This window comes from Temnothorax curvispinosus, unplaced genomic scaffold (genome assembly GCF_003070985.1).
Source record: "Temnothorax curvispinosus isolate PA1 unplaced genomic scaffold, ASM307098v1 QBEX01015436.1, whole genome shotgun sequence".
Taxonomy (NCBI): domain Eukaryota; kingdom Metazoa; phylum Arthropoda; class Insecta; order Hymenoptera; family Formicidae; genus Temnothorax; species Temnothorax curvispinosus.
Genome location: NW_020225216.1, coordinates 219194 through 239580, shown reverse-complemented (window position 1 = coordinate 239580; position 20387 = coordinate 219194). Strand labels below are relative to the sequence as shown.

General features: G+C 35.6%; 1 protein-coding gene across 1 annotated transcript in view; it reads left to right on the top strand.

The window, feature by feature from the left end:
• LOC112465725 (homeotic protein empty spiracles-like) overlaps nucleotides 1-20387 on the top strand; it is a 50517-nt gene that overhangs the window by 9378 nt on the left and 20752 nt on the right. Inside the window, exon 2 of the mRNA XM_025033432.1 lies at nucleotides 13635-13807. Coding sequence (XP_024889200.1) covers nucleotides 13635-13807 — 173 coding nt within the window. The remainder of the gene's footprint in view (nucleotides 1-13634; nucleotides 13808-20387) is intronic.

Genomic DNA, 20387 nt, shown 5'->3' with positions numbered 1-20387 from the left:
TCTCTCTCTCTCTCTCTCTCTCTCTCTCTCTCTCTCTCTCTCTCTCTTCTACAATTAATAACTAAAATTTACATTTGCATCCGGCAGTAGTGTAATGACATATACATCGCGCACTTTTATCGTAGAAAGTAGGCAGAGTTATGCGACGGAGGTAACGAGGATATTTTGCAGCGCAAAGAAGTAAGTCTCTTACTCGTTTATGAAACGACGCCGGATCATTTTCATTTGCAATTCCACGAGCTTAATTGAACGTTATCACGAACGCGGGGACTAATGCAAGCGACAAGATAGCCTGAGTGTGCCTGAGTGTTAAATAATAACAGAGATTTCTGCGACTCTCTCGATCCTGCGATTTCTCGCGGATGTAAACGTCATTTCTGCTAACGATCCTTAACCAACGGTTGGTTCTCCCCGCGGAAATGCGATACCATTGTCAACAATCTGCTCGGCGGGCGCATACCGCGCCGCTAATTGCACGCGCGCCTCTCGCGATTTTCTACGCCGGCTGGCCGCGCGAGAAATCGTTGATATCCGGTATCGGATATCAAGCTCGGGGCTAACGCCCATACGTGTATTTTGCTGACGTGCAATTAAAGAATAATCATTCACTTACCTACGCCATTTATCGTTATTGTGCGTACGTCCGCGGCCCGGAACACCGGGCCCCACTGGTTTTCGGTGTAACCGGCCAAGCGAAAATCTCTAATCCCCATTCGCCGCTTCAACCCTTCCAAACCGGAGCATTTATTCCAGAGATTATATCCAAATCTCGCTTTACATTAACCCTTTGAGTGCCGATGACGAGAATTTTTGTCATTTTGGGACTTTGCGTTCAGTTCCGCGAAAATGCATTTTCTCGTTATGAAATATTTTATTATATTAAAGCCGCTAAGTAATTTTATTACTGAAGCAAAGTGTAACTAGGGGTTTTTGAGTGTGCTAAACACGATTTTCAAGTTTGCTTTACAAAATGTTGTGTCAGAAAAAAGATATGGCTATCAGAAATATGAAAATTTCGAATATTCTCATACACTGAGAAACCAATTTAGTTAAATTGTTTCAACTAAAATAGGTTTCTCATTGTCAGTGTAAGATATATTTTGTTATATTAAGTTTTACAATTAATTAATAGCTGAAACAAAGTACGTTTAGGAATTTTTGGGTGTGCTAAACATGATTTTAAAATCATATTTGAAAAAAAGGTTAAAAAATTTTATGACAAAAGTTAATGAAGATTTATGACAATTTTTTTTATTTGACCTGAAATTCGGTATTTTAGGACCATTCGAGGAAAATAATGTGGCATTCAAAGGTTAATTATCGATTACTTAAAGATTTTTCTTTGGATTATTTTTCCAACACGGATTATTTTCGCAATTTTCAAACTTGGATTATTGCTGATTGTAGGTACACAGTAAAAAATGTGTATACATAGCGGTCCATAAGTTAAGATTTTCTTGTGTTACCAAGATTTGATTATTATTTCAATGTAAAATTAACATACAACAGCTATGTTATTTTTTTCTAACATTTTCATGTGTTACATTTATGTCAACGTGATAACTTAACTTAACACTTTATATATGTCATTTAGAAATTGAATATTATTTTGAGTTCTTGTAACACAATTACTTTAAAAAATCAACATGTCTTGAAGTTATTTTAACACATAAACAAAAGTTAAAGTAAATAATCGTAAACTTTGACACACAAAGTAATTAAATTTACTAAAATTAAATGTTTCTATTACACATAATTCATGTAAAATTTGTAAAATAATTAATATCATGTGTATATTTTTTGATGAAAATAACTTAAAAAATAAAGTCAAAAGAACAAATATAAATGTAAAGTATAGTGTCAATTAATTAACATTTCTAATTTGCCAACATTTAACACACGATGAATGAGTCATTTTAACTTAAAATTTGGAGTGGACTTTCTGGGACATGTAAAAAATGTTAAAAGTACGTATTATATATTTTTTACTATGTACCTACGAGCAGAATTATAGCTGGTATTAAATTATTTAAATTATATTAACTCAGAATAATTGAGATGTAGACTTTAATATACTTGATATGGATGCGTAATAGGTATACAATATTGATGGAGATACATGATATTGAGATATATTTTGAAATGATATATACATATTATATAACTACATTAATTACATATTATATTAATAAGTGGAAAGAAAAGAAAAAATATAATAAATTCTCCGAAAGTTAATAAATTTTCACCTTTTTTTCTTGTTTTGCCCATGATTCTGCGAGCAAAACTTGTGTGCACGAATTTAAAACCTATTAATTTTTTCTGAGATTTTTATTATATTGTCCTTTTTCTTCTTTTCTATTAATATGATATAAACAGTATAACAAGGAAAGTTGCTGAAACTAAAGTTATTTTAAACAATTCTTATAAATAATTATTTTTAAATAAATGGACTAAACCAAATGAATTAAATACCGTACATTTATTTCGCATTACGTGCTAATAAAAATAATAAATCTCTTCTCCAGAGACACATCATTTTTTATTTACACGTATTGCGAGAAGAATATATAATTATGAACTTGTAAAAATAAATATTTTTGGCTGGTTGCATCATGTTCAGTAATATATTCTGAGCCGCTCAGAAGATCTGAGAGGCTATTTCCATAAAAAGAATTTAGCTGAAATTCTTTGGAGGCATAGTTATAATTATTAATGTTAGAAAGTATATTTAATAGTTTCCAAAAGTATCTCGATTATATCGATATTATCGTACGTGTTCAAACACATTTATTTAAAAAACACACATATTACCAAGCATCCAGTCGAATTGTTAACCCTTTTTTTATAATATTGATTTTTACAAATTCATGCGTATGTATTTCTTTTGACTTTACTTTAGTATATTATCCAAGTCCAATTTTTTAATGAAATTTTGCAGATATACGTACTACTCACTAAATGTATAAGCGAAGTCACAAATGCTGAGTTGCGGAAATGCCTTGCTTCCAAGAAGATCAAATTTTAATTAATTATTCTGCTTAATTAACATGTTTCAAGATTGAAAATAATAAGAATTCAAAATAAAAATTCAAAAAATTTTTGCTGAAATGTATTTTATTAGTGTATTAGGAAATTGTATGTATAATATTGTCAAAATTTAATGAAAAAAAACAAGAAATCAAAGAAATTTTGGCCGCGTGTCCCTCTTTAAGGCTTAGTTTCACAAGTGTCGGTTAACTGTTAACCTCAGATTAACTCACTCTTCGTCTCTTTCTAAATCCCCCTTAGAAAGAGACGAAGAGTGAGTTAATCTAAGATTAAAAGTTAACCGACACTTGTGAAACTGGGCCTAAGATGGTAGTCCGGCACCACACTAATTAACACTGTGCGTGGGCAAACACGCTTTCTCGCGAGCGCCTGGCCGCGCCGACTAAATATTATAAACAAATTTAGCAACAAGATTCATTGCCTTTACCGACGCTCTCAACAGACGATTGACGCTATATACCACCAAAATCGAATTATGTCCATTTCTACCAATGTAGATAGGTTTAGTTGATTTTTTATCTTTTTCTAGTCTTAAGAATTAGAAAAGGATAATAAGTAAGTTAACCCAAGATTAAAGTTAATCTATATTGGTAGAAATAAACATTAGGGGAGACCGGGGCTCGTTGGTACAAGGGACAAGTTGGCAATGCGTTCCGTTTATGTATTTATAGCAAAAGAACAATGAAAAAGTTATCACAAAATATCTCTTTTATGACATATAGGTACTTTTCCAAAAGTTTTATTGAAATCAAACAAGTATTACAATATAAAAAGAGAAAACTCTGATTCAAGAGGTGGCAAGTAAATTTTCGAGCGTTTCAAAATATCGTATTAATGTTCTTCAGCTTGAAAAGTAAATCAAAGTGACGTATTATTAGTTAAAAGAAAAGTTTCTGTTACTATACAACATGTTATTTTGAGGAACAATAGTAATTTATTGTAATAAAATGACTGAAATCAAACGTATTTAGGGATGGGGTATGTTGGCTCATATCAAGGCACGCTTTTAGCTTGACTTGTTGTTGCCGCGCGCGTGAGACCTGTGTGAGTATGTGATTTGCTACCTACAATGCTGATAGAAGGTAGATATATATTTATATTAATATTTTTATATTGAAGAAAGCTACATTTAAAATAATTTACAATTGTTTTTCTGCAACAGCATTTTGCTATTTGATCATTACAAAATAACTTTAAAAGATACAATCTTCATCAAGAAGTACATATATCTGTTACCCGTTTTGTGTTTCTATAAAGTTTTCATTAATTTAACATGGACTTTTGTCGTATAGCCAACTTACCCTACTATTGAAGCAAGCTGGCTACAATGCAGCATGTTCGTATTTCACTTATTACAAAGAAACTATATACAGTATATAGCAGCGTTCCTGGCACGAAAATGTAGAGAAAGGTTCTCTCTATCATATTAGTACTGTTTTAATCATGAAAATTAGTTGTTGAAAACTTAAATTCCGCAATTGTGAAAACGATGTCAACGAGCCCCGGTCTCCCCTAATCACATAAGTACTCGTGGAGTTATCATTGCGACTCGTACAGAGTCGCGCATGGTATTTTTACTATACTAGACACTACAGACGCGCGCGCTATTAAGCTTTAACATTATGCTATTACTATTACACTATTAATCCTTGATACACACAACTGTCAAAATATACAATGACAGCTGCAAATGAAGTAAGCGCAGCAAGAGAACCAATCGGCATCGCGGAAAAGTGACAACAATACCTACGACATGCCCTTTTTAGAAGAGAAAATCATCTCACCACAGTTTATTTTCTCGTTACATTTCTTTATCTTGTCGCTCGTTGTTTATCAAAAAGTAATTAATAACCACATGAGTTTCCACTTACTTTCCACGCGAAGCGAGGTCCATTCCACACCGCTTGGTGCTTAAAGTGTGAAATATGTAAGAAAATGATTTCTTCTTTGATTTTTTTTTTTATAATGATATTTTATCAACTTAATACATAAGTATAGTTCTCTAATACACTAATAAAATAAAACATTTCAGCAAAATATTATTAATAATAATAAGACTGTTATGATATGCAATTAAATTAGAATAAAATGCCATTTACGGTTCAAGTTTGGATCTTAGTAGCCTAATAATTATTTTTTTTTTGTATTACACACATCTATTATATGGTATATAATTTAATATAAAATATTATTAAATTTTTATTATTTTTTCATATCAAAATCTTGAAAAACGTTAATTAAGCCGAATAATTAAAATTTTATTTTCTCGGAAACTAAGCATTTCCGCAACTCTGCTTGTGACTACATTTAGTGAATACTACGTACCTACAAAATTTCATCAAAATCGGACTTGAGTGATATACTAAAGTCTTACCTTTCTTTTGCATTGAGTATTTCAATAACAACAGATTTCTTCTACAATATAGTATTTAATTTACTACATTACGTCCACTTATTACAAAATACAATAGTTATATTTAGTAAAAGTTATAAAATAACAGTTATTTAATTTCCCAGTTGTCACCTTATAAGAGTTTTTTTTCAAAAATTTTCGCAGATGTATCGAAACTATCCTGAATTGCGATTTCAGTAATTTAATACCATTTGTGCAATCCTGCTCGTACAATTAATATAAAAGTCCAGATTCGAAAAGTGAATACAGTCCGCTTTTGCTTAGACCGCTTTGAAGTTCGTGATATCGAGTTGATTGTGCAAAAAAGATAGAAAAAGACTTAGCCAATTTAATTGGTAATTTGCACGATTAATCATAATCACGACTTAGTTGATTTGCAACGGAAGATATTGCATTTAAATTATAACATTATTTTTAGATACATATAATTCACGCTTCTTGCTGCGTAATATCCAAGAAGTTATGGACTCTATTTACATTTCAAATGGTAGCCTACGCACTTTACGGCACGGGTTAGAGAGCAGGTTGCTGTTCACATTATCGCGCTATTATCTGTGTAATCGCGCGGTCCATAATATATCGCTAAACCGAGGCGTTTTATGCAAGTACATGACAGTGTTCGCGAAAAACCTTCGTGAATATGGAGCTGCGCGACACGAGTTGTTACGGCGAAGCGCGTATATAAATATTTCGGTGATTATCGTTCTTTTGTTTACGCTCCTATACGGCGATTGCAAAAATGGCGTGTGAAGGTATAAAACGGAAGTTATTTACGTTTTCAGCGTGTAATAGCCTCGTTATGAGCATCTTTATCGAAGGTGACCGTGCAAATGGTCCGTAAAATATTTCTACCGTTGTGCAAAATAAAGCACGTGTTTACTGACAATGAGAAAAAAAAATGTTGAAAAACGCAAAATATGTTTCAGCCAACTAAAATATTTAATCCGATACGTTCAACTAAACATTAGTTAAATTAATTAATTCTTGATTAAAAAATTTTAATGGTTGACATTAAACTATTATACATATACCTTTTTTAATGCAACTTAATAATTGTTGAATCAATCAAATCTACAACTATACAAATTTAGTTTGTATAAGCAATTTTTTTTTATTGTAAGAGTGACTCGTACTCGCACATAATCATTATAGAGGAACTAGTTGGGTTAACGCGAACCATGTGGACAACGTAAACCATCACGATATCTAGAATATTAAGTATTGCAACCTGACGGACAGCAATGGAATTACTATAGCTATTGGCTCCCTAATTTAACGTAGAAAGTGGCAGCATGGCACAACTTGTCATAAAGTTAAAAATTAAACCTGAAGATTTGGTGTGTATCGCTTACAGCTTAAGCTTATAAACTGTTATTTTGCAGTCAATCTGCTTCACAGCTTCTTAATCGCTTTTTGTTGCATGTAAAACTAAGATAGAACTTAAATGTTGTCTATTTAGCAAGTGGCATATGGTGTATATTTCTATTGTGTACGATAACAAGGTAAAACTAGCGATATCGAATAATTTTGAGATAGTTTGTATAATATTTTTTATAAGTATTGCATTTTATATTCTATTGTTTTTTTTCTTTCAAGAGTAATAATATTATGATGAGTATACGTTATAAGTATATTATATTATGTGAGTAAAAGTTTCAAACATGTTACATATATTTGTATGACATTGTTATAATAAAGAGCACAAAATTTAGTTTGTAATATTAGAATATAATAAATATATAATACAATAATTATTATAGATTATTTCATTGTTAATATGCCTTAAAATACGAGAAAAATGATTCTTTTGCAAGATATAAATAAAGTGGTTCACCTTTTTCCCAACATGGTTCAAAGTTACCCTACAAAAATCTACCTTCAAAAATTTTGCTATAACATTAAACTCACTATAAATAAACAAAATTTGTTAGAAACACGTTGTAACAAACATTTGGCATTACAACTCTACGAAAACAAAGTTCAGCTATCTTCACAGGATAATTCACATTACCCCAACTTCCTCTATTATATAAATACATATACAAATAATACGAAATAAACAAATAAAGCTATTACACGCTGAAAAGGTAAATAACCTCTGACTGTTTGATTTTAGATTTTTCAAAACAGAAGTCGTTTTTGTTCGACCCGACTGGCCAAATAATTAATTTATTTAAGTTCACAACATACAAGTTGTTTTAACATAACATAACAAGTTAATTATTTGGCCAGTCGGGTCGAACAAAAACGACTTCTGTTTTGAATTTATTTACTGCATGGCAAAGGAATAAGCTATTTGTTTGTTTTTAGATTTTTCATTGCGTAGTATCTCGTGATACCGAATCTTGGGATTGTCGACTCGCCCGCGCCGCGAAAGTCCGCACGTGCAAGCGCGTTGGCGCTAATAATCGCCATTAGCGAATTCGATTATGCTTTAAATAGCCGCTCTCGTAAAACCTGTCGCGGCTGCTTGCACCGAGGCGGACTTTACGACTACGACGTGCCAATCACCCCTTTTGTCGCGGGGGAAATGGGATTTCCTCGCGTCATTTCTATTCCGCTCGCAAATTGCCGGTAGCGAAATCAAAGGACCGCGTCGCCGCCCGCGTTCGATCGATCGCGGGCCGTTAAAAATCGTTAAACGCCCCGCTTCGGCAACCGGAAGGTGTCGTTTCGTAAATTGCCGCGCGAGTCGAATGTTTTATTAATTTATGCGTGGATTCTTAGGCGCGCTTGTGACCTTACGGGATATTATGATGAGGATACTTAAGGCAACACGTTGTCGTGACTATTATATAAAGCTTAATTAATGGAATATTACCTAATGGACGGAAGTAGACGTGACGAAGATGTAGACTTTTATCATATCGCGGTATTGAGCGATTAATCACTTTTGTATAAAATATTAGATATGAAAGATGTCTCACACACGCTTCCTATTGTAATTACGTATATACATAGTTAATTGCGCAATGCTATTTATATAAGTTTTTATTATATATTTACATAAGTTTACTTGAAGATCTTCTCGCAAAGATGTGTTAGGTGACGAAGAATTTTATCGTGGCCCTAGCATTCAAGGCTGCCTGCCACCTTGAGTTAACTATTGGCCCAACTTTCAATTAATCTCCCGTTATGAGATTAACTCTTCATCCCACGCAATCCTCGACTCGCTATATATTTACGACCAGTTGCCAGTTTGAAATTATCCGAGAGCAAACGGAATTAAATAGATCGGTTTCGAATAATTAATAGCGTCACGGTTAATTATTTCAGATATGTGATGAAATTACCTTCGTGAAAAAGTTCGACGATCGCCACTGTAATTACGGTAGCCACGAGAAATAATAAAGTCGAGCAATCAGTAAAATGCCGTGCTATCACGTCGTAATTCCATTGAGATTTATGGACCTTTGACTTCCGATAAGGAAGAGAGATCTAGGGTTTCGGAACGAGAGGATGTTTGACAGTCTTTGACGCTATTTTATTTATGTATTCGCAATCTCTTTTAAATTTAATAACGCTGTGCTTTTTAAGAACAACCTCTTTCGAGGTTTGTTGTCTTCTTCTATTAACACAGCTCATCAAACGCCGGCGTATCTACCTTTCTCTATTTACATTTTCACCTGTTTCGCGACGCGTTGTCGCGTCGCGTCGGTCGGTTGGTTTCGTGCGCGATCGTCGACATCTCGTTGCACGCTTAGCGACAATTAAAAACACATTAGTGTGATGCGTTAAGCGCGCGTGAGTTGTTTTTGCTGGCAAAATGCGGTACCAGAGAGAGAAAGGAAGAGAGAAATGAAGGAGAGACAAAGAGGAAGAGAGAGAGAGAGAGAGAGGGAGAGAGAGGAGAGAAAGAGACAAGACCCGGGGGAAGCTTGGTAGGCCGCGCGGAGGGAGGAGGGGATATAATTTGATACGTTTACCATTTGGTCTTATTTTTGAGTAATTTCGAGTCGCTCTGGGCGTCTCAGCTGCGAAAGCCGCAGCACAAGCTTCCCGTAATTACAGGCCGTCCGACTCGCCTCTTCGTTCTTCCGCGCTGTGTCGTCCTCGTTGTTGTCGTGGTTTCCTCCTTCTCTTCTTCTCCTTCCCCCTTCTCAGCTTCCCCGCCGCACGGCAATGGACGAGTTAAGCGTGTCGCTCCAGGCGATGTCTAGGAAGTTCCTAGGGAACCGCTAACGACGAAGCGCCCGTCCGCGATCCGACCACACGGGATCGATAGAGATCGCGGATCGATCGCGCATCGCCCACCTTCGTGAAGCATTTCGAATACAAGGTCCTTTAAATGATTGTAATCTTCTATATTTACGCTCGTTTAAGGATCTTAAAATAATAAAAAAAATATTATAAATTGAATTGAATACATAATACGTACACAGTTTGTGTATTTTTGTTAAAAATGGACCTTGTTAAAGTTTTTGTGTTAAAAATGTAACATACTTATGTGTTAATTTAACTAATTTTGATCATGTTATCTGATTTTTTGTGTTAAATTCATATTTAAGTAAATCAAATGTTAAAATAACACATTTTATATTTAATTGTAAGATTAACATAAAAACAATGTAATTTTGTTTAAAAAATATCCTTTTCATTTATATTTAACATTATACAGATGTCTATTGTACGTACAAAAATGTTAAATTAACATGTTTTTCAATAATATTTAACATTATACAGATGTCTGTTGTACAAAAAATTTTTATTAACATATCATCAAACTTTTCTTTATTTTGTGTTAAATTATGAACATAATATTTGTGTCATAATTTGACATATTCACATTATGTTAAATTAACACAAAAATTTGAGTAGACCGTTTGAGACATGTGATTTATGTTATATTTAACACAAATCTTTTTACTGCGTGATTGAAATATAATGATTAAAATACGGTAGCAATTGTTCCCTGATGGATGAATAATAATATTCCTTATTACGATACATTTTCGACAATTTCTGTTTGCCATCGATCATGAATTACCAAAGCGCGGGTATAATTATTTATCACGTTTGCGCACTGTTTGCGCACTTTTCTCGCGTCGTTAAGCGAGAATTCTAGCCGTTCTGCTAGCTGATTAATTATTAGCGAAACGCGATTGTTACCTCACAGTTGCGGGCCATAGTCACGGTATGCAACATATGTCGCGCATTCAAAATCGCGGCCGAGCACGGTCGCAGTAAGAGTCATCGCATTACTATTCATTACCCATATAAATAGCGATCACTTCACGCACGAGCGCACCGCTAATGATCCTTTATTCCTTCGCTGTAATTAGCACCGGCCGTGTACCTGCAGAGAACCACCCGCTCGTGTAATTCAACGTAAATTTACATTTATCTGGGTTCACCCTCTGTGTTGTGTAAAATAACAGTAAAAAATACATTGTATATCGCAGGTGTAAGATTTAACAGATAGATTAATATATTGCAATCGAAATATATAAATATACTTTAATAAATTGATATAATGTACTAAAACCTTCCTGGAGGATTACTCTATAGGACAGTGAAAACCGCATTTAAATCCGTCCAGTAGTTTTAGAGAAAATCGTGGACATACATATAAGGCCGAATATAGAACCTCCTTTTTTTGAAGTCGGTTAATAAAATGATAATAATCTTTATTGTTAATGTTCAAAATCAATAAGTTTTGTAGCAACGAGAGACATAAAGAAGAATGAAAGAAAGAATTGTACATGCAAATGGTGAGGCGCCAGCACGACTAATGCTCCTATACATATACAAGGCCTATCAATATACATATATGTATAATCAAAGTTACATAATAGATATTAATTTATTTTAAACGATCATTACAGAAACATCATAGAAATATCAGAAACATTATGCAGAATATCTATATATATAATATGATTATTATTATTCTGTAAACGTGTGTAAAAAAAGTAAAGCACTTGTGATGCTGCGTTTCTTCAAGTTCATTCACCAGGATTTACATGGATTATGCGAATTACGTCGGATTAGATGGAACGAGGACTACGTTATCGCCACCTTGGAATAGCGCCGATTAACGCGTCTATTTACACGCGTGAGGCTTTGATCCCATCAAGAATCAACCTTCGCCGCGCGATTCGCAAGAATGCGCCCGCACGTGGAAGCGCGTTCTGTTTAAACACCACATGCCCGTGTATGCGACGTGTTTATTAAGGCATTCATTTCGCGATTCTTCTGCGAGAACGCGATTTCGAGGAGTGACAACGAGAAATGAGTTGTTGAGCAAAACAATGACGTGAAGTCATATATATATATATATATATATATATATATATATATATATATGTATACTCGAAGAGATATGCCACTCAATTAATTTTGTTAAAAAATTTTATATCTCTTTCTTCGATCTCAGACAAAACGTGACAAATAAAATGAATGATTAAGCCGCGAGTTTAATCATCTTCTCGCATGAATCTTTTGATTTCTTAAAATGAGAAAAACGTGACTTATATGCCATCGTGACGGAAGGCCACATACGGAATGGAATAGGTCTATAAAATCATCTACGAAGATTATATGATGGATTCTCTCGCGATGGAAATGGAATTAATACTGTTGGTATGAATCGGTCGGTCCCTCCGGATATCAAGATACTCATTTATTAATCCAAAGTCGCAGGTACTTGAGTATCGACAGCATTAAATGTAATGATTCATTGGTCGATTGCGATACTACCCGGTCGATGCGTTTAACCTACTTCTCGATTACTTTGTCAGCTCTAATGCCGCAATTGAGAATCCAGCCGGCCGGCAAAAAATATGGGAAACGTACAGATGTCTAGAGGATATAGCAGTCCCTGCGCTATCCAGCTATTAACTTGTCAGTTTCAGCCGCGAAGATCCTAACGGATAAATTTTTCGCAATGCAAATGATACGATTCACCGTTGCGGCTGGTCGCGTGTACGTTATACCGGTTACTAGCTGTAACCTACTGCGCGTGACTTATTTAGATCACTTTGCACGCTGACGCTGTAATTTAGAAACCGCAATGAATAATAACACGGAAGGCGCATGCAAATGCTAATTGATGTCGGAGATCGTCACGGGGAAGAATGGAGAGAAGTTCGAAATTCTGTTACGTTTAGTTCGGATTCTACGAGAACTTTTGTCCAGATTTTCTCAGCCTCGAGCTGAATTTCTGTAGGTACATCGTCGCGTAAAATTATTATTACGCGTAAACGTATTATATATATTCTTTAAATCTGCACAACGCCTTTCGTTAGACTTTCATCGATTTTCAGCGGACTTTCTAGCAGTTCGATTTTGACTCCCCGTATCCCTGCGATACTTGTTGGACGATTTCACAGACCGATTGCTGGAAATCGGATTAACACTCTGTATAACATACAAGTCGCGAAGTATAGTCACGCGCCGCGCCGGAGGGAAACCGTGCGGGCGACGTGGCGATTTATCGTCCCGAGCTTTCCGCTAAAGCATCTCGGGTGACTTCCGGCAGACGTGGCTATCGGTCGATCGACATGGCTCTTTCGTGGTAGAATACTCAATTACCTGGCCCCGAGTTCCTGGCTCTGTGCACCTTCTCTCCACCACCGCCACGAGTAGGTGTTTTTCTCTTTCTCCCGCGTCGCGCTGCGGCACGCACGGTCCTACAGTTCGTGAACGAATTCGTGGCTTGCGTGCCGATTATTTATTTTCAAGGCGAGGCTCTATGAGGCGTGCACGGACACTAGCCGGATGACGTTGTGGCGTTTAACAATTAATTAATCGTTAATAAATCGCGCGGTCTCCGTTCCCCCATTCGCTTATGCCAACCGTCTGAACCGTCTGAAACCTTATGCAGGCAGCGGCTCCTCGTGTAATTAAATTACCATTTTAATTTGTTAGCGGTGAATTACGCGTTCTTACTAACGTCGATTCATATCGCTGATTCATTATTTAGATTCAACATTTAGCTTCCTTCTTAATGATATCTCATCAACTTCGTGGTAATCTCGCCTTCTTCTCCTCTCCTTTTTCTTCTTTTGCATTGTCGTCTCATCTTTTAAATTTCAGCGAAAAACGATACGGCGATGATAACCGAGCCTTGTTAAAATAATTTTAGAGATTAGATCTAAATGACTCGAAACAAAGTTTAAAATTTCCTGAAATTTCCTGAAATTTTAAATTTTGTTAAAATTGTTCGTCTCAGGTCCCGACATACCCGGCTTCTTACTTCAACCCTTCAGGAAACCGAAGAGGATAAGGACAGCCTTCAGCCCGAGCCAACTGCTTAAGTTGGAACACGCCTTCGAGAAAAATCACTACGTCGTTGGGGCGGAGAGAAAGCAATTGGCGCAGGCGTTATCGTTGACCGAAACTCAGGTAAGCACAGGAAAGTTAAAGTCCCGAATGTAAAAGCCTTGCGTTGATCTCATTTCACGAAGATAAGTTAAATCGAACGATTTTATATAGTTTTTCAGTCTAATTCGGAAATTTGCAATCCAAACGGGATTGCTATTCTATCGTATTTCTAACGAATCGATTATTATGATAATTACTATTATTATTTGCCATTTGCGTCATGCGGGGATCGCGATATATCCCAAGTAATATCGAATAATATCTTGTTAACATCATTAAATATTTAATAAGATTTAGAATTGCGATTAATATAGTCAACCGTTTGATTGAGAATAATAATTAGATTAAGATGCATGCACGTTTCCTAGTTGCCGAGAGTGATGTGCGATGCAAATGGTATACAGAATTAATAAAGCAATGTCAGTGGCGACTTGACATTAGCATTCTCGTGACGCGTTAAGCAAGATTGATATTTCTTACAAGGATCGCGCCGTGAGAAGAATTGCGGTCTCGCTCGGAGATGCATTCGCGTGACGCGGCAATCCTCATTGTTTTCTCCGCTCGTTTCACAGTCAGTAATAATCGTCTCATTTGCACTTTGCTCGCGCGTGATATACTCCTGATTCATAAAAAAGATATTACCATCGTAATGTAATATTCCTGATAATGTAATACTTCTGACACTTTGTGCAGACAAGACGCAAAGAGAAAAAAAAAGATTTTTTTATATGTATAATTAAAATACATATATGTCGATTAATCTTCTTTACTTATATTAATTAATTAATCTCTTTTTGCCGTAATCCTTATATCGATATTGATAAGAAAGGCGATAATAAAAATAATTATTATAGCCTCGACATTTTGATATCTTTATCTCAAAATAATCTCAGAAATATTACAAAATGAGAAAGTAAATGCGGGATATCAATACAAACATTTTTTATTAAGCAAGGCGTATCCAATCAGACATTGTTGGAACTAAAAGTTCCGTTGTTATCCATTAATGAATTGGATACCATAGACTCATCCTATAGTTTGTACGTTCAGCTAGTTTAAGTTTGTTGGAGTTGTTTATGATCATTTAAGGATTACCATGTATGAAACATCTGTCGAACAGAAAGATTTTCTTGCCATGACCAGGATATGGTCATCATATGCAACGGTGTGATCCATGATAAAAACAGTATTTAAAAAATACAACAATCTTTGTTATACGGCAATAATAGTTTCATGTTTGAACAACATAGTGATAACTTTGAACATGTGTTATAACTCGATAAAAAAAGATAAAAGTGTCCAATAACAAAATTTTTAATAGCTTGTAATTTCATAACGGTATGACCGGACATGCTTTGCTAAAAAAATATTTGTTTAATGCCTTGCATCTGTCGTCTCATTTTGTAACAGTTATCTGAAACACTCTGTATATGTATGATACATATATATATGATTATTTCAGTTAGAGAAAAGCGGAAAGATCGCCAATTATATTGATGATCTTGTCCGCAAGGTTTACGCGCAAAAACTCCATTATCCATTAACGTATATGTCAGTTAATATCATGTTTCAACATTAATGCAACGTGGTAGTAGTATAATGCGCCAGTCGTTTATATATGGTTAATACCATATTACCAGACGCAATAGATTAATGCAATCCGTCGACGATATTTATTAGCAGTATTGATATTTATTATCGTCGGACGTAAGGATTACATTAATCTCTCGTTAATATCACTATAGAGTCGTTTTCTACTCTCTTAAATATTAAACTTAGTCTTCACTTTGTCTATGATTTGTCTATGATTTGTAATTAGAGTCCGAATGTCGCGTCGAGGAGAGTCTGGGACAGACAGAGCTAATCTAAAATTTCCGGTTAGCTAAAATTCGCGTGTCAAATAGGACTGCCTTAAAATCTATAACTACTTATAGTCCGGGAGGTCCGGGATATCAAGTAGAGCCTATGATTGAAGGTAACAATGGCTATGTACTCGCGCGAAACGTTAATGGCGCAAATCGAGCGGGTAAGAGAGGGATGAAGAGCGCGAATGAGAGAGAGACCGATGGGGTCGTATAACGAGGGGATTGATATGCTAATCCGTGACCGAGGGGTGGCCATGCGTCTTTCGGTGGTGCCCGATACCGTTACGTGCGCGCTACTCACGCACGCACTCATGAACGCACTCACGCACATACTCATGTATGTACTCACGCACGCACGCGTTCATGCATTTACTCGCATACGCGTGCACGGGTATAAGGCAACGTAGAATCGGGCATGGCGCGCTCCAGATGCGTTCTACGTACTACGTACTACGTACGTATATCACGCGCCGCGTTGTTACGTATTCCATGGGCGTAACGCGCACCAAAAAAGGGCAAGATGGTAAGGGTCGACTGACGATATCGGAAATTAAGCCGAGAGAAGGAGACAGAGAGAAAGAGAAAACGGGAAACCACCGAGCGTGGACGCCATCTTGGACCGCCGCCACCGCCGCCGCCGCGCCGGGATGTTCCAAACAGGCTTCTGCCTCGCGTTCTCCTCTTCGTCCTTTCCTGCACATCGTCCACCTTCTTCTTCTCTTTCTCCTTGTACGCATCGCGACTATCTCGCGTATATAGAAAATATACAGCCGTACAGTCAGACGACATTTCTTTTCTTGCGCGTGCTCTCGCGCGCTTTGTTAGTGTCAGAGAGATGTCTCGAGAAATTCGAGTGACGAGCAGACAGACTTACTGGAGGAAATATTTTCTAAAATTTATTCCCTTTTTATTTACCGTATTAAGAAATGCGCATTTTCACGAATTTAACTTTATATACAAAAAAAGTAATTTTATATATTTAATATATATATATATATATATATATATATATATATATAAATATGAGTTTATTACAAAAATATTTATATATTTATTTCTTTATTTCTAATTATAGAATGTTGTGTATTAACCCGGGAACGAGTGCCTGATTTCTTTTGTATAAATGGTCATCTGGCGTGATTTTTACACCTCAATTAAAAGTCATTGTTAGTAATTACATATTACATATTTCTTATTGTCCTATAATTTATTAGTATTGAGGACAATATGTATTATAGGACATAAGAGATAATATAACGTAATTTAAATATGAAAAGAAAATAATGTAAAACAATGTATTGTACGGAAATCCATCCAAAGTCGTAAGGCACGATCAAATAAATAAATATTATATACTCAACATTTTCTGAAAAAAAGTAAGGAGAAAGCAATATTTAAAATTTAAAAATCAAAAGAAGCTATATAGCATACATTAATCGACTTATTATGATAGTATTTCTAAAAAATAAAGGATATCTGTTAATAAAACGTGTTTGTATTACGGATTTTTTATTGGATTGCATATTTAAAGGCCCGTAAAAAGAAAATTAATTAATATATGTTTTATAGCAATTTGAAATAAGCTGTTTTTTACTATATAAAGTCATTTATATTGTGTTTGCTCTGTTCAGAGAGAATTATTAAAAATAACTTGTTTTTATAATATTTGTTTATTATTTTATATATAAATAAAAGTTACATAAAGAATTTTTAAATAAAAATAAATATTTATATGTTAAAACTCGATTCTTCTTAAAATCTTTTATGCATTAATCGATTAATCGGATAGAAATATAATAAGTATATACAAATATTTATACAAAAATATTACTTTTGTTATTAACAAAACATGTTTTGCATTAAATAAATTTATAACATTTATTTTATTTTTTGTTATTTTTTGTAAGTATTTACGCATGTTTTCATTAAATTGTTATTTTTTTCTATTTTATGTAAACTATTATAATTATTATTTATTATAAACATATTTATATACTCATAACCTCATTCCAATTATTATTATTTCAAATTTATAATTAAACTCTGACCATACTTTATTAATTTTTTTAATGTAATAAACGATCACCTGGGGTGATTTCTACATCCAGTAAGTTTTAATAAGTACTACGAATGTACAAGTCCTAAATTTTTCCTATTATACGAGAGAGAGTTGGATCTCGAAACCTTTGAATAAAAGATAGATATGGATTTTTTATCAATAAATAAAAAAAAAATATTGTGACGTAAGCCTCATTTTTTCGACATTGAGGCGTTGAAAAATCACCCCAGGTAGCCATTCTCAGGTTAAAAATATAATTTTAAATAATACATTTAAATGAAATATTTTACATCTTTTTCCATAGTTAGGATCAATGTTGTTCAACTATTCGAAGTAAAGCAAGCACAATGTAGAGAAGGTGTATAGATAAATGACGCAGTTGCTATCGTATCGTAAAGAAAACTCGTAGCCACTTGGTAATGCAAATAGTCTTTTGCATCGTGAATAAGATAAGCCGAACTACATGAAAAATTTATTCGACTGTCGTCGTGCTTTTGTTTCCCTGTAAAAAAGAAGGAAATGAGGCCAACTCACGTGATCACGTCTGCCTCTGTCAATTTCGCAGTAAATGTCCATCTTTCCATAAACATATGTATACTGAATATTTTTTTATGTTTATTTATCTCGATAATTATATACGATCGTGAATGAATAATTACATAGAATTCTTCGAGTTTGTCGTTAAATGGCTAAACGGTGGTGCGCGCGAGGAAACGCGCGCGGTTAATAAGTAATAATGCGGTAAGAATAAATAATAACGCCATCGATGCCGTCGACTTTGTCGTTAAATATCGTTTCGCATGAGAAGGTATGATCGCGGGGATAAGTAGTTGCAGCTTTTTTCTGCCACAACGACGGACCGTTTACTCCGCTGTGGGCGTCACGTTAACAAGGCGCACGAGTGCCGGTCGATGGAATTCCACGCTTCTAGGCAAACGCACGCCTCCTCCGGTTCGACAATCTCTCTCTCTCTCTCTCTCTCTCTCTCTCTCTCTCTCTCTCTCTCTCTCTCTCTCCCCCTCTCCCTCTCTCTCTCTCTCTCTCTCTCTCTCTCTCTCCGTCGCTACATATTTCTCTCTCCCACGTCAACCCGGCGAGATTCGCTCGAAGACATCGCGGAACACGCCGATCCCGCGGACTGTGTTAACTGTACTTTATTACGTACTGCCCTCGTGGATCGCGTCGTCCAGCGCGACGACGCGGGCACGTCGTTAATAAGGCGCGAATATATCCACGTGGAATTCCGACGAGGCCTCTTCGCGTGACTCCGGGACCCGGGACCCCGCGGATTATCGGCCAACAAAGTTCTCGCACGCGGCACGTTATATTACACGCGCCGTGTCGACGCGTGTTAAGCTCTACCTACACATCGACCGGCATGAACAGCAGCGGTGGATTAAGGCGTTTAAAAAGACCTTAGGCGTGAATTTTGCGACCTCTTATCTATCGTAATAAAATGTGAAAATTCGAAATAACGAAATAACGAAACTTAAAAAACTTCAAAGAGCATCGAGTACTATCATTTTTGACGTTTGAGCTCGAGGGGTGGACGAAACTTTGACTGTTTTTTATTAATTGAATCAAAAACCCGATTGTGTATGTCCGAATGCACGTTTCTGTGCACGCTGAGTATGCACGCGGCTTTAGATTAATTCAAACCCGGTGGATATGCCGCGATGCCGTCGAGCACGAGAGTGAGACTGCGAAACGCGACGCTGCGCGACGCCTGCGTGATCGCGATTCGGCGACTCGTAATGTATTCGCCGGGTAATTGCCGGGATAATCGCACGCAATTAGAGCTCTAATGAGGGCCAGCGGGTCGCGTGTAACGCGCGTTCGCCTTATGAATCTTAACAAGCGCGAGAACAACCAGCTTGTGCGTGTGCGTGTTGCGCGTACCTATATGTATATACACGTGCGCTTCTCGCTGCCTGCGTGCGTACGCACGAAAGCCGAAGGATATAATGTAACTGCTAATTACGCGCCTCTCGCGACGCTGATTGGCTTCCGCGGAGAAGGACGCGCTGGAGGGATACCGCTAATGGTGTATCATCTCGATTTGCATAACTGCAGTCGCCCAGGGGACCATTCGGAGTGAGGCGATCAATGGGGGCTCGAATTAAACGTCCGAGGAAAATAATGAAATTCATTAACGTATAAAAAAATATTGTTATATGTATTATGTCCTATACATAGTATAATATTAATATATTATATATAGTGTATATATATAATATATTATATACATATATATATATATATATATATATATATGCATAATATATATAAATATAACCCTTCATAGCCCTTGTTCAACAAACGAACATTATATAGTGCTCTCATATGAGAAAATTTTAGAAAAAAATTATACAAATATAATTTAGAAGGTTGTAAGTAAAAAGTCAGAAAGTTTCAGAGTCAACTTTGATGCCATATCTATGTAATTAAAAAAGTCAAATGTGGATTAAGCGTTCGCTTCATATATAAGACAATGGAGGGTTAACACTAGAATTGCCGAAGATTCACCTCTACCTCTATTTCTACCGAAAGGGTCAAAATCAAAACTTGTTTTCGGAAAAAATACGATATTCGAGAAAAAAATTTATATTTTTATATTTCTTGAAATTATTTGATTATACGTGAATATCGACGAATGTTTGCTACACAGCCTTATATG